At 35.4% G+C, this 14,027-nt stretch overlaps 5 protein-coding genes across 7 annotated transcripts; 2 read left to right on the forward strand and 3 right to left on the reverse strand.

Moving 5' to 3' along the window:
* Positions 1 to 1,605: 1,605 nt before the first annotated feature.
* LOC118748182 (nuclear envelope phosphatase-regulatory subunit 1 homolog) lies at positions 1,606 to 2,729 on the reverse strand. Of its 2 annotated transcripts, none has more exons than XM_036482547.1 (4): positions 2,437 to 2,729; positions 2,225 to 2,296; positions 1,993 to 2,124; positions 1,606 to 1,930 (listed from the first exon to the last, which is right to left on the reverse strand). In XM_036482547.1, exons 1-4 carry the CDS (start codon positions 2,456 to 2,458, stop codon positions 1,767 to 1,769), a joined length of 390 nt encoding a protein of 129 aa, XP_036338440.1. In that variant the 5' UTR covers positions 2,459 to 2,729; the 3' UTR covers positions 1,606 to 1,766. The 2 variants fall into 2 exon arrangements, with proteins under 2 accessions (XP_036338440.1, XP_036338439.1); XM_036482546.1 differs by having other exon boundaries at positions 1,993 to 2,127; positions 2,437 to 2,720.
* Positions 2,730 to 4,385: 1,656 nt separating this feature from the next.
* On the forward strand, positions 4,386 to 8,611 carry LOC118748173 (histone-lysine N-methyltransferase E(z)). 2 transcript variants are annotated; one of them, XM_036482533.1, is made up of 9 exons: positions 4,386 to 4,606; positions 4,659 to 5,333; positions 5,983 to 6,143; positions 6,401 to 6,415; positions 7,119 to 7,219; positions 7,276 to 7,465; positions 7,525 to 7,661; positions 7,717 to 8,146; positions 8,202 to 8,611. In XM_036482533.1, the coding sequence occupies exons 1-9, from the start codon at positions 4,401 to 4,403 to the stop codon at positions 8,609 to 8,611; spliced, it is 2,325 nt and encodes a 774-aa protein (XP_036338426.1). In that variant the 5' UTR covers positions 4,386 to 4,400. The 2 variants fall into 2 exon arrangements, with proteins under 2 accessions (XP_036338426.1, XP_036338427.1); XM_036482534.1 differs by lacking the exon at positions 6,401 to 6,415.
* Positions 8,612 to 8,632: 21 nt separating this feature from the next.
* LOC118748181 (chromosome transmission fidelity protein 8 homolog) lies at positions 8,633 to 10,434 on the reverse strand. The gene is made up of 3 exons (XM_036482545.1): positions 10,192 to 10,434; positions 9,086 to 9,212; positions 8,633 to 9,022 (listed from the first exon to the last, which is right to left on the reverse strand). The coding sequence occupies exons 1-3, from the start codon at positions 10,209 to 10,211 to the stop codon at positions 8,720 to 8,722; spliced, it is 450 nt and encodes a 149-aa protein (XP_036338438.1). The 5' UTR covers positions 10,212 to 10,434; the 3' UTR covers positions 8,633 to 8,719.
* Positions 10,435 to 11,765: 1,331 nt separating this feature from the next.
* LOC118748177 (ubiquinol-cytochrome-c reductase complex assembly factor 1) lies at positions 11,766 to 13,012 on the forward strand. The gene is made up of 4 exons (XM_036482541.1): positions 11,766 to 11,949; positions 12,091 to 12,285; positions 12,346 to 12,597; positions 12,656 to 13,012. The coding sequence occupies exons 1-4, from the start codon at positions 11,893 to 11,895 to the stop codon at positions 12,935 to 12,937; spliced, it is 786 nt and encodes a 261-aa protein (XP_036338434.1). The 5' UTR covers positions 11,766 to 11,892; the 3' UTR covers positions 12,938 to 13,012.
* On the reverse strand, positions 12,933 to 14,027 carry LOC118748178 (the record flags this gene model as incomplete). Its single annotated transcript, XM_036482542.1, is given in 2 exon segments — positions 12,933 to 13,786; positions 13,842 to 14,027. Coding segments are annotated over 2 exon segments (675 nt in total). The 3' UTR covers positions 12,933 to 13,283.

The raw sequence follows: 14,027 nt of genomic DNA on the forward strand, positions 1-14,027 counted from the left end.
AGAGAGGACTTTACTTCTCAATTGCCTACTCAGCCCAAAGTAGCACTTGTTGGCAAGAGTGATTCTCCGTTGGATTTCAAGGCTGAAGAATTTAGTGATAATAAAAAATATAAACAAACAAAGCAAATAAACCTCTCACATCTTATTTTTTAACTGCGCTAAATAAATTTGGTATCGTTGAAATCAGCGTAAACAGTTCTATAAATCGGCGGTTATGGTTATTTATAGCCAAACGGTCGATATTCTAGACTTGTTACAGAAAATTGCGCAAACGATGGTGATGCCAACGAATATTTAGTAGAAGAATTTTTGGTTTACTACTCATAACTAGAAACTGTAGAGTGAGCAACATTGTGCTCAAGTAAAGGAGCCGATTTTGTATGTGGGAGCGAGAGACTGTTTTATTACAAAACCTTTCTATTATTGAATCATGGTTCTGCCTTATAACTTCTCTTTTTACTGTACTACAATCCATGATAGAAATATTTATAAAAAAATATTTGTATCATGCTACATTCTACTGAAGTTTAGAAGTAAAAGAGACTGATGCTTTGTATTTTGACGTTTTGGAATGCACCTTTTATAAAGGCGACCATAAGGTAAAAGCTCTATGATCAACGTTAATACCCTACAATAACAGTTATAGTCATTTGATAAGAGGGTACAAATTGCCGCTTTAGACTTTTAGCCTCAAGAAAAAAAGGTCACAAATTTATTCATTAAGGTATGGCGTGATGCAAGACTTTCAGGTATTTAAGGAAATGCTGCTCTCAAATACCAGTGATCCGATTTTATAGAATTTATTAATATTAAGCTTCAATACGGCATACATTTTTTGTTATAAACACAGAATTGCATTATACAGAAATACGTATGTATTAATAATAATTTTTCTTCTGTGTAAATAAAAGTCTTTGAACGTAGCTGCAATTGGGGTTTTGGCATTCCTTGAATTTATTCATAAGTATTTACAAAATACAACTCCCTTCTCGCAAGAATCGATGTTTTGGATAACTATTTCTACAGTTGGGTCGTAACATACTTTTATATACATATGTACATACATAGAATATAGCAGTTGGAATACAAAACATACGTAATACGTATTACGCATGTATATATGTATACATATCGTCGTTTAAAGTAAAAAACCGCGTATCGCCAGAAATTGGATATGCTCACACAAGCTCTTGGCTCAATCCTAATCCATTCGTCCTTAAATATACTAGCCAGAAATGCGATTGATTTATAAAAAAGAGAACAATTTTGAAATATGAGTGTCTTTACTCTCTAGAAAATAATTTTTACTTTAAACGACGATATGTAGCTAAGCGAGCTCTCTACGATTAGATTTTTCAGACACAATTCTGCTTATTTAGCGTAATTTTGGATATACTTGTAAATTGCTTACTTCAATACATTCATACATACATAAGCTGCACATCGTATAGGCAGAAGATGTTGATTCTTAAAAATATCAAAATAGATGGTAGTACATCAGTGAATATTGCTTATAATTAGCAGGTAATGGTACTTTTTTAAATCTAAAATTAACTAGGCTACAGCATACGGATTCAGTTACTAATTAGATACGTTTTTTTCCCCCCATCGAGTAGATTGTAAGCATCCATGCCCTTTATATATGCACATACATATTTTGAAAACGGCCACTTTATGAAATCAATGCACAGCGTTGTGGCGATATTAAATGTAGTCTGAGCTGAACCGGCGCCCGTATGCTCGTCTCGCATCATTTTGTGCTTTGGTTAACGTCCACAACCGTCCAAAATATTGTTGGGTCGAGGTTTCAAAATAAGCTTTCCTGTATCGTCGCAACTCATATTAAAATCACTAAGTACGGTGCGCATTCGTGTTGTTATAATTTTTGGTGCAAACACCAATTTGTGAATGCCCATAATAAAGAGAATGGCTGCAATGACATGCAAGTATGGTTACATAAACAAATTAAAAGCTTTGATTTTAAAAATTTACCGAGCGCCAATGTAGCAAAGGTGAATATGGGATGCAAGAGCAGAGACTCCATTAAAGGCACTATAGATGTTCGCGGATCCCGGAGCCAATAAAAGGCACCAATTGCTGTGCATATGGAAATGGTGGCAAGAACTACTGCAAAAATTAGGAAAAATAGTAAGATTTGCATCAACATTTTGTCATTCATACATATGTATGTGCACATGTAAGCATATCGCAGCAAATTACTTACTTCGCCATCGCATTGTAGATGGTCCATAAGAAGATACTACTTCCGTTAGTCTTCGCTCAAAGGCTTTTAAATCTGAAAGTTAAAAATAAGATACATATATATGTATGTACATATGCGCACATCAGAGTAAGCTAAATGCCCAATATAACATTATAATCATTCATATACTATAATTATATATGCAAATGAAAATACACTTGTACCATAAATACCTTCACAGGCCGATGGCTCCATAATGGCAATTTTATAGTTGACTGAGGCTTTAATCCTCTACTTCCGGTACCAATTGTATAAAGTTGTTTCAGTGATTACAGAAAGTAACCTAATATCTTACTAAGAAGATTTCATTTTATTTTTTGTGTAGATAGAATTTAGTGGCTGCAAATTCACAATTCTTTCAGTAAATATGATTCTTGCACTCGTCCCCCTTTGACCGTTCTAGAGCTCGGATACTATCGATATTATATAGCTATATCGATAGTATCGATCTGAAAACTGTCGCCACTATTGATAGTTTTTGAAAACTATCGATGTCAGTTTTACCGGCCGTCTTCACATGCTTGGAAATCTGGCTTGCGTTCTGCGTAGGGATAAATCGATACAAGTAAATCCAAGTACATACTCGATACTTTTTTCGATTTACCAAGAATTTTTGTACTCTATACTTTTTACTGCGATCCAAGTAGGTATCGAAAAAAAAAGTACTTGTATCGGAAGCGCAAAACTTATTATGATTCAGCATCTTCTTTGAAAAGCAAACCATTAGAGGAATGGGAAGATATGCGCACTACATTTTGGCAGCTATATAAGGAAACCTGTGTGTATATAACGGTTGTTGGGTCATCTGTTCCCGGCTTTTCTCAAAAACAGGTACAACTTTATCCAAATCTCGAAACCGCTTTCCAGGAAAGCTCTTGGAAAAGTTGATGTTTTTGGGAAATATAACAAAAAAAATAGTTCTTTCCTTAAACTTATTTTATATGAAAAAAATTTCTCTATTTATCTTGTAAATATGTATTCTAATGGTTTTGAAATCAATAATTCTATGTACAAGTACTCGATACCTTTCCGATACTGAGTAGGTATCGATACCTTGTTTGATACAAGTACAAGTACTGATTTGAGTAATACCTTGATGGTATCGATTTATCTCTGGTTCTGCTTTTCTCTCTCGCAAGCGAGATAGAGTTTTGTTGACTGGGCATTTGAAAATGTCGCCAAACAAGAAGGTTCAAGCCTTGCAGGCTCTTAAAAGTTTGAGAAAATAAGAAAATCTGTTTTCAAATAAAAAATGGCTGCCTCTAAATTTGAATTTGCCTCCAAAGTAAACGATGTTGCTACTCTGAAGAATTCTGCGAAATGAGAACATAGCTGTTAAACAACAAAAATGACAGTTGAAAACAAGCGAGATTTTCCAGCACGTGAAGACGGCCGGTTAGCGAAACTTCACAATAGGTTCTTTCCCGTACGCAACGCAGGATCCAGCGAGTGCACAAAATAGCACAGAAATCATTCCCCTACGCAACAAAATGGGTAATAGACAGCGAAAATTGGAACGTATTGCATCGTAAGTGTCTTCTTCTTCTTCCTGTCGGCAACTGCTCAGATGTTTGCTCCGGGTAAAAATGGATAAAGCGTCAAAGTGCATATCAGCTGTTTTGTGTTTACATGTTGCCTGCATTTACTTGGTGCTTTTAAGGAATAGTGAATGTATTTTCAATCTTTATATTCTTAAAATCAAATTTGTGAAACATAAATTCAATTTCTCTCTTTCTATCTATCTATCTTTATTTTGAAATATTGCGTTTTTTAATCGGTTATGTATTTTATAAGATATTAGTATTAAAAAAAAAAAATAAAAAATAACTTTCAAGACTAAATATCTTGAAAACTAGAAGGCCCCGACCCGACCCCTAAAAGTGGGTATATTTGAAAAGCGGAGACGCCCAGTTTTCCAAAGGCAAGGTCAAAATTCGTTGCCCCGGTTATCGTAATCTCCCCATGAAGTTTACTAAAACGTTTGCTGAAGCAGCCTCATTCTTGGTTCAATGTACTAGGGGGCCAATTTTCAAAAAATATCGATACATCGAGTGGAAAATTTTCGATCATCGAAGCTAAACATCGATATTTTCGATCCATCGATGTTTTTCTGACATTGCTAATCAGCAGATGTTGAATGCTTTTACCGCCACTTATTCACCAATATATTTTTCTCTGTCCAGGTGAAGGGATTTCATGTAGCTTTCGCATTTTATGGAAAATGTGTGCAAATAAAGTTCCATTAGAATGGAAACGCCGTGTTAAAACGGAGTACATGAAAATTAGACAACAGAAACGCTATAAACGAGCTGACGAAATCAAAGAAGCTTGGATAAAAAACTGGTTAGTTCTAAAACCTTGTTTTTCTGTAAATAATTTCTTGAATGTTTTCTAGGGAGGAGCATAACTACAATGTACAAGATCTATATTGCGAGCCAAAAGTATGGCACGCTCAGCCTTATGATCCTCCTCATTTAGACTGCATAAAACGAGCCGAGGTTTCTGGCTATAACGGTAGCGGTCCCCAACGAGTCCCAATTTGTGTAATAAATGCGGTTACGCCAATCCCAACAATGTATACTTGGGCACCTACACAACAAAACTTTATGGTCGAGGATGAAACGGTGTTGCATAATATTCCGTATATGGGGGATGAAGTACTAGATAAGGATGGGAAATTCATTGAGGAACTAATAAAGAACTACGATGGAAAAGTCCATGGAGACAAGGACCCTTCTTTTATGGATGATGCAATTTTTGTTGAATTAGTGCACGCTTTGATGCGTAATTATACAAAAGAGGAAGAAACATCTTCTAGTGGCGCTGTAGGTGGGCAGATCAGGTCAGAAACTGTAAAAAGTGAAACGGGAATTAAGGACGATAAGGAGAAAGAAAAAGTTAAAGACTCAACTACCAATTTGAAGAGTACAAAATCGGAAGAAGAAACGAATATCTTAAAGAAGGAGGATGAGGAGACAAAGGAAAAACTTCCGTTTCCTGCTCCTATAATTTTTCAAGCAATAAGCTCTAACTTCCCAGACAAAGGAACTCCACAGGAGTTAAAAGAAAAGTATGTTTATCTTTTTCGAAAGTACACTTATTTATTGCGCCTGTTCTGAAAACCATACGATTTGAAATCGGTGTGGTTTGCAAATAGGTTTTCAATATATATAGATGAATAATGAAGATTTTTAATGGAAACTGCTAAACCCAGTAGATAATTTAAGGAGTTAAAAGCCCTTCCGAAAGGCCTTCCACTCTACATTATTTTCTTTTTTGTATGGAGGGCTTCTTTCGCTACCCATGGAAGGCTTGCCAGAAGGGCTTTTAGGAGTTATTTTAGAGCTGCTTTAATTTATAAAAATCATCCATCTTTGAAGTATTTGCATAAGGTTTATATCAAATATGTGTTATTGCAACTTAAAATGCTTATTGAAATTAATTTGTAATGCTAAATAATATAAATTTACGTATTCGCGTAAAATGTAAATGGATAAGCCCTTCTCGAAGGCATCTTAGGCCTCTTAGAATGGCTTTAATTAAGAAGGCCTACCTAAATTATCTTCTGGGAAGAGCCGTCAGCTTTATGGCTTACATCGGTTTATTGCAAAATTATTTCTACTTTGTTCACAAATACCTGAAAAGAATTTTGTAAATCGAAGCTATGTTAAATCTTACGAATGTAACAACATGATTGTGGTTTTATTTTGTATTATTAGATACATTGAGCTCACAGAGCACCAGGATCCTGAAAGGCCACAAGAATGCACTCCTAATATTGATGGGGAAAAAGCCGAAAGTGTGTCTCGAGAACGAACCATGCATTCATTTCACACACTGTTTTGCCGGCGGTGTTTTAAATACGACTGTTTTTTACATCGTAAGTATTTTTCTTTAAGTTGTTATTTGAAGGGCGCATTTATTGTGAATATAAAGAAATTAATGTTAATTCTAATTGTTATTAGCCACACTAAGAATAATGTGTATACAGCAACAGAACAAAATAATTGTAGTTTAAAGAATCTCTTTTCCTTTTTCTTTTTCGTGCAAAAAACGTTTGCCTATTATTACCCAAATGAACCCCTTAAAAATGCTTATGATACTTCATATTGAAACTGCAAATGAACTGCAACTTAGGTCACCAAACGAACGGTGAGTTGTAGTTAAGAAAGCATATATATTTATAAGACTCATTTTAAATTAACGGAATCGTCAACCATTTTTCACATAACTTACCAACATCATCACCACTGCAGTAGTTTACAGGCTCAAAAACCTCAATTCATGTACTTCTTTCAAATCCTTTTCAAGTTAAAAACAAAAAAAAATCGTTACAAAGCGCCAATGTTATTTGCTTTGATAATAGATTAGAGTTTGTCTACCTGAAAGCTGCAGCATCAACACTATATGTATATATGTATTTATAAAATGTATTGTAATATCTCGGGACATTTAAACTTGGCAAATCAACAGCACTAGCTGGGTTTGGCTAGTATAATTAAATGTCTATTTAATTCCTTTAACCCTCATGAAAATATGTGTACATACCTATATATAAATAAGAGTACAAATAAGTATATAAGTATGTATGTTTATATTGACGTCAAAAATACCATGTAAGTTTAGAAGTGATATATGAACCATTTTATTATTGTACCTTAACTTAAACATCAGTCTCGCCAACATCATTTAACATTTAACCACATAACGCATCCACTCATCGCATCACCGCATTTTCTGATGTCTAACCTTCAATGTTAGTACATTAAAAACGGAGAAGCTAACATGTGCTCGCCATTGATATGAATTATTCCTTATTTTTTTATTGAATTAACAAACTATTGGTTTGGAATAGGTCTTCAGGTTGGCCATGCTGGGCCTAATTTACAAAAACGTCGTTTTCCTGAGTTGAAATCGTTCACGGATCCCTGTAGTAATGCCTGCTATATGTTGCTGGTAAAAAACTTCCGTTAATATTTTATACAGTCTGATAGTTGAGCTATTTTTGGTAGGACGGCATGAAAGAAAAATTAGCTGCTGATAGTAAAACGCCCCCTATTGATTCATGCAATGAAGCTAGCTCTGAAGACAGCAATGACAGCAACAGTCAATTTAGCAACAAGGATTTCAATGCAGATAATGGCAAAGAAAATAGCATTGCTGTGAACAGTGCTGCCTCCGCCGAAATAAACTCTATAATGGGTATGACTTTACTTGCTTTATGTAAATTTAATTGCTTGAAGTAAAAATTCTTATTTTAGCTGGAATGATGAATACAACTAACACAAAATGTGACTGGACGGGAGCTGACCAGTCTCTATTTCGCACATTGCACAAAGTATTTTTGAAAAATTATTGCGCTATTGCCCAAACAATGCTAACAAAAACGTGTCAACAAGTATGTACTTATACTTAGGCGTGCTTCTCCCCTTATCATTTATTATTAATTAAAGGTGTATGAGTTTGCTCAAAAGGAGGAGGCAGAATTTTGCATTGAGGAGTTGCGTCAAGACTATACTCCACCAAGGAAGAAGAAGAAGAAGCAGCGCCTATGGTCGCTCCATTGCCGCAAAATACAGTTGAAAAAGGATTCTACATCAAACCATGTTTACAATTATACACCATGTGATCATGCCGGACCATGTGACATGAATTGTTCTTGCATTCAGACACAGAACTTTTGCGAGAAGTTCTGCAACTGCAGCAGTGATTGTCAAAATCGTTTTCCTGGTTGTCGTTGTAAGGCCCAATGTAACACAAAGCAATGCCCATGTTATTTGGCGGTGCGAGAATGCGATCCAGATTTGTGTCAGGCCTGCGGCGCCGACCAGTTTAAGCTGACGAAAATCACTTGCAAGAATGTTTGCGTGCAGCGTGGATTACGTAAACAAATTGAACTTATTCCTTATAGTTTGTTGCTAATATCTGATTATTCCAGATAAACATTTACTAATGGCACCGTCCGATATAGCCGGTTGGGGCATATTTCTCAAAGAAGGTGCCCAGAAAAACGAGTTTATCTCGGAGTATTGTGGCGAAATTATTTCACAGGATGAAGCCGATCGCCGAGGCAAAGTCTATGATAAGTACATGTGCTCATTCTTATTCAACCTAAACAACGATTTTGTGGTGGATGCTACTCGTAAGGGCAATAAAATACGTTTCGCTAATCATTCCATCAATCCAAATTGTTACGCTAAAGTAATGATGGTTACTGGTGACCATAGAATTGGGATATTTGCTAAGCGTGCAATTCAACCGGGAGAAGAATTGTTTTTCGACTACAGATATGGCCCTACAGAACAGCTAAAATTCGTGGGCATAGAACGAGAAATGGAAATTGTGTAATTAATAATCCTTTTTTAAATGTATGTACATATTTCTTTATGTTTAAAATCATGTTTTGAAATGTCATTAAATATGTACATGTCCAACAATTTAGTTCAGTTCTTAACCTTATACTGTGGCTGCAATATTCGCAATGATTGGCTTTGGTCGTGATTTGAAGGTGAGCTTCTTGGTGCATAGAGCGCGTACTCTGTACTCAGTGCTTTGGCGCGATTTATTTTCCAAAGCAACTGTGTTATCTAGAACAGTGCGATCGACCGTCCTATTTAAAGTAGCGTCGGGATCACATGTTATACTCGTTTCGCCTAATAACATCCGTCCTTCATTGCTTTTTGTTTTCTCGAGAACTGCAAATGGTTTTTCTAACTTTTGCTCACGTCCTTGTAGTATATGATGACCAATTATAAGTATCTAAAATGATGCAAAGAAAATTGGTAGGCATGGGATTAAAATTATAGGGCTAGGAAATCTTACTGGCTGGCCGTATTTATTGTAATATAAATCGCCTATGAAGAGATCGTGTATATTCTCGCCGGATCGTATTTCGAGATCACCCTGAAGCTCTACGATTGCATATTCTTCGAGGCCAGTTGGTGAGGGTCTGTAGGACATTTAAAATACTAGTATTTATATTGAGTAAAAAATGATCTAGTGGGCGAGGATAATGTATTTATATTGATAATGTTATCTAAAAGTTAATAGACGTATGTATGTATGCATGTGTTGATCCTTATGTACATGGTTATATCTGCTATGAAGTATATGTAAATATACATACTTGTTTAATATCCTACTCCATAATATGGCAGACTTTGTGGGGATACTACAGTAATCATTGAATTAACAATTTTTTAAAGAACGGATAAAACAATTACGTATTTGTCAATGTTATTGTGGCTTGTTAACATTTTATTTTTAATATTTTTATTGAGCTTTGTACCACGATTGTTTATTAGGAAAAATTGAAAAAGCAACAAAGTCTAAGCGGTAGAAGTTATAGCACTATTTCGGAGATCACCACATCTCCTCATCAGACTTCTTTTTCTAGACTTCAGCAATTACTATTTGGTATTTTAGTAAATTTGAATTGTACTAAAACCATATTTAACTAACGTAACTAAAAATCCAAAATTTACTTTTTGATTGATTATGATGCATTTCATCGAATTATAAGTCCCCACATCGTTTTAGGGAATAAACGATTTTAGTTGGTTACGTTTTTTTTCATTTCAGCGACGATGTGAGGTAGGGCCTTTCTATATTAAGGTAACAATATACATAGTCTAATTTGTTTTATCAATATATCTACTCGGTTGACAATATTTTTTATCTTACAATTGAACATACATACGTATGTATGAATATAAGCCCGTATGCATAAAAATTGAGACTGCGTTTTCTTGAAATTTCATACCGCTTAAATTTATTTGAACAAATCGAGTTCTGAAATTTTAAAGAAAACTTTGCTTAGATTTTATGCATAAGACCAATTGTCTAAATTAAACAATCCCTTTAGATTGGTAGTACAGCATGAGTTTATATGTAGCTATTCAAAAATTTTACTCTGCTAAGTTACTTACGTTTTTATTACAATAGGCATTTTTCTACTAGAAAATACTTATATGTATACAAATATTAGTAATGTACAATGCATCACGATTCACATCACTTAAATTCGCGCTTCCTTGAGAATCAGCTGATTTTGACAACGCGTTTTTCTCCATTCCATAGTTTCTAGGGATGTTAATTTTTTCGCTTTTTACAACCCCGGGATTTTCGGGATGTCATGGCGCGAGCCGGGATTAGTTCCGGGATTTGGATATTCATTACTTTCCAACAACTTAAATCGAAAAAAATTGCTTCTATATTGTTTGACAAGCTACCATAAAATAAATAATAAATAAATGGGATTGAAACCTACATTTTTATTTAAATTGGCGTTTTTATTTTTACTCTGACGTCGGAATTTATTTTAAAGGGCTTTGTAATCCCGAATATTAACATTTTTAATAGTTTCCCTCCATGATTCAATAACTACAGGTTGTTGCAATCATACAAAAACAACATTTACCGTTGGTATGAACTTGTGTCATCAACATCTTTATCTTTTCATATTCGTATGTATATGTATACCCTGCATACCATGATAAAAAAAAATAGGAAGGTAGAACCGCTGAGAGGAATTTTTCAAATTCTTGACGTTTGCAAGCAATTTAATTTTAAAATTTTACACACAAACACACACACATTCACATTTTCTATGATTCAATAATGAAAGGCGCCAACAAATCAAAATGGGTGAGAATCGTTGGACTACAGAAATTCAATGTAGGCTAAAGAGACGAAATTCCCTTAAATGCCGAAATGTATTTGTCGATATTCGCGGAGACCTCTTGATTCCGCCAACTCGCTGTAAAGCAAAGCGTGCAATGGTTTTGGTAAATGAGCCAACGAAGGTATTTAGGTATTGTCCTCCACAATCCTGGTGTCTCCGAATGAGACTTTGACGCAATATAACATTGCCAAACCGCATCCATAGGCCCAATGGTCACACGACAGCTCGGTTTAGTCAATGGCGCGATGTAATTGCACACTTAAAAGGTGTACGCACGAGGCGAATGTTGGCTGGCGACCAACTTTGTTGAAAGCGATTAGTTGAAAGTAGAATGCAAAGTAGAACAATGCAAACGCCTTTTTATGGCGAATATTTTGATATTTTTTTTTTATTTTGATATTTTTACTCATTCAAATTTTTTTTTCGTGAAACCCGGCGAATGGTTAATATTCTGACAGTGGTATGATCTCCCCAAGAAAAAAGCTACTTACAAAACCTTTAATAATTGAATCATGCTCATTTTCAATCTAAAACAACAACAACTTCGAACAATTACTTTTTTTTAAAGATATTTCTTTAAGTAATCGTACAGAAATTTCTTTACTAGTTCATGTCAACCGCTTCATATGTTTTTCTTTGAAGATTCCTAAAAGAATCGTAACAAATTTCCGTAAAGGTTTCGGGAGCATTTGTTTGCAGGGTATATATTTACGTATATGTGTAAGTGCACACGGATACGTAAACAAAGCAAAACAGACGATAATTTGACACCAGCGTGCTTATAAGAAGAAGCACAGCTTCAATCGCTATCACATGGAATTGATGCGCCTTGGTTTCCCTCAAGGCGAATTCGCCTTGCACTGAACGTACTTTGCTAAATTCACATTGCTCGCAATTGTGTTTACATTTTTTTTTTTTAATAATCTCAATAAGTCGAAATTAGAAAATGCTGCACCTTCGACATTTGACGCGAATTTATCGAAGCAAAAATAGTTTCATCGAGGTAAATTACAAAAAATTATCGTGTTGTGGCGGAGTTGTGAAATTGTACATTGTACATTAAAGCTTATGTAAACTGTAAACTGCCTTCTAGCAAAACATGCGTATTCACATACATATGTACATATGTTAAACATTTTAATAGATTTTGAGGAAGAGCAATAATTTGGTGATTACAACTACTGCTTCTGTGCGACCATGTCGGCTGAGCACACAGAATGCCCAGGAATATAGCACCACAACCCGAACAGATGTGGTCAACAATCAGCCCGAAAGTTCAGATGACAACATATTAAAACGAGTTCTTAAACGAGTAGGCTTTTCGCCCAACACAAAAACCGTTAGTTCCGAGATTAAATTATGTTTTTATCTAGTAATAACTAAACTAATGCCATTTTAGCGCTTGAGAGTGTCCAGTCATTTGTTGTACGAAAGCGTGGCTGATAAAATCAACTACCTGAACTTCTTTAAAGCTTTCGATATGCCCAACACATTTAACTCCTGGTTCCTCGTGACTGAATTGCATGTGTGGATGTTACTTGTTCGAGCTATGGCTGAGGGATCTGAATCTGGTGAAGATGGGCGTTTTCTTCGTAACTGCATTGTAGAAGTTATGTGGGGCGACGTGAATGCACGAGCCAAAAAGCTAGGAGTAAAAATAATCCTCAAAAAATATAGTTAAAGTATATATTGAAAATTTTTATTTGTAGACTCATAATCCATCTAAAACCCGAGAACAAATCGAAATTCTTTCGGAACAGTTTCAGGCGGCACTAATTGCATATGACGAAGGCATTATGTCAGATGACCGCGTATTAGCTGGGGCGCTATGGCGCCGCTTCTTCGCTATGAATTGTGACGACATTATAAAAATTGAACGTCTGGTGAAGTACGTACGGGAGCAAACAGTTTTATTAGATCAACTGCAACGCGAAGATTTTCTACAAAAACCCAAAATAGCATGGGCAGATTTAGAAAAGATAACTGTTTAAGTAACCGTGAGATTAAAGTTTATTTTTTGTCAGGTCTATGAAATATACATATACACATATACAAGACAATGCAACTCTAGCTTTGCTACAACATACATATGAGGAGGTGATGTGCAGAAGTAAACAAAAATTAGATTTCGGTTGGATATTGTTTCCATCTATCTACATTCATCAAATTTCAGTTCATTGCTGAAACAAAAGGACTCGTGTCCATTCGCTCAAGCAGTTTTTCGAGATAATTCAAAATCGTTTCGTTTTGACATGTGTACCTTTTTGGACAACACTTTCTCATATGTATAAGCAGTTAATTTCGCACAAGAGGAAATATGCAACCATGATTTCGTTTTCAAATTGACAAGTCGTCAATTCCCTTATTTACTAAGGCTCTTAATTGACATTTACATAAATAAGCCATTATACGACGTTCTGCTTGAATTTTGGTCTCGCTGGGAATGTTCTTCAACAACTCTGCCATTTGGTTGAAATTCTCCAAACGCTCTTTAATCATTTGGTCGGGATCTGGTAATACGACACTTTTCTCGTTATCTAAAATATCATTTGATAATTCTTCAAACTCTATGTAACTCTCATTAGGCTGCAAGTTATCATTTGATTGGGTCTCGGACATTTCTTCTTCCGCTGATTCCAAGTGTTCCACAGACCGATAGGTCTGTTCACATTTACTAGGCTTATTAAATGGTGCCGTTCTTTGGAGAAAATGCATTCTCTCCAAATAAGGCCACGTTGACCCCCGAATAATGCCTTCCTTAGGGCATAGCTGGTGACAGTGGCGCAGTTCACGAAAAAAATGATTTTTTAAATTGTTCCAACGACTGATGCAAAAGTCGGCTACAAAAAAAATAAGAAAGGTTTCGCTTATGTATGTATAGATTAATGCATTTACCACTGGCTTCCATATCTTTGGCAATCTCATTCCATATACGAGTTTTCTCCTTCATACAGTCGAAAGTCGAAAGACCACTCCAGTGCCGCTGATAAAGCACCGGATGGGGTTCCACAAGCGATATTAATTTAAAATCAAACGGACGGTTTTTCTTATGACTCGTTCTAGTCATTTTGCTACAAAATA

Source organism: Rhagoletis pomonella, unplaced genomic scaffold, assembly GCF_013731165.1.
Source record: "Rhagoletis pomonella isolate Grant_MI unplaced genomic scaffold, Rhpom_1.0 Rhpom_scaffold_00012, whole genome shotgun sequence".
In the NCBI taxonomy this organism is placed as follows: Eukaryota; Metazoa; Arthropoda; class Insecta; order Diptera; family Tephritidae; genus Rhagoletis; species Rhagoletis pomonella.

Coding starts and splice junctions, on each gene's coding strand:
- LOC118748182 (XM_036482546.1), bottom strand. CDS start 2,458: ATGGAGCCATCGGCCTGTGAAG. Junction 2,297..2,436: donor GGAGCCATCGGCCTGTGAAG/GTATTTATGGTA, acceptor TTTAACTTTCAG/ATTTAAAAGCCTTTGAGCGA. Junction 2,128..2,224: donor ATCTACAATGCGATGGCGAA/GTAAGTAATTTG, acceptor TAATTTTTGCAG/TAGTTCTTGCCACCATTTCC.
- LOC118748173 (XM_036482533.1), top strand. CDS start 4,401: ATGCTTTTACCGCCACTTATTCACCAATATATTTTTCTCTGTCCAGGT. Junction 7,662..7,716: donor TAACAAAAACGTGTCAACAA/GTATGTACTTAT, acceptor TATTAATTAAAG/GTGTATGAGTTTGCTCAAAA. Junction 8,147..8,201: donor TTGCGTGCAGCGTGGATTAC/GTAAACAAATTG, acceptor TGATTATTCCAG/ATAAACATTTACTAATGGCA.
- LOC118748181 (XM_036482545.1), bottom strand. CDS start 10,211: ATGCCTATTGTAATAAAAAC. Junction 9,213..10,191: donor ATGCCTATTGTAATAAAAAC/GTAAGTAACTTA, acceptor AATGTCCTACAG/ACCCTCACCAACTGGCCTCG. Junction 9,023..9,085: donor ACAATAAATACGGCCAGCCA/GTAAGATTTCCT, acceptor GCATCATTTTAG/ATACTTATAATTGGTCATCA.
- LOC118748177 (XM_036482541.1), top strand. CDS start 11,893: ATGCTGCACCTTCGACATTTGACGCGAATTTATCGAAGCAAAAATAGT. Junction 11,950..12,090: donor GCAAAAATAGTTTCATCGAG/GTAAATTACAAA, acceptor ACATTTTAATAG/ATTTTGAGGAAGAGCAATAA. Junction 12,598..12,655: donor CACGAGCCAAAAAGCTAGGA/GTAAAAATAATC, acceptor TTTTATTTGTAG/ACTCATAATCCATCTAAAAC.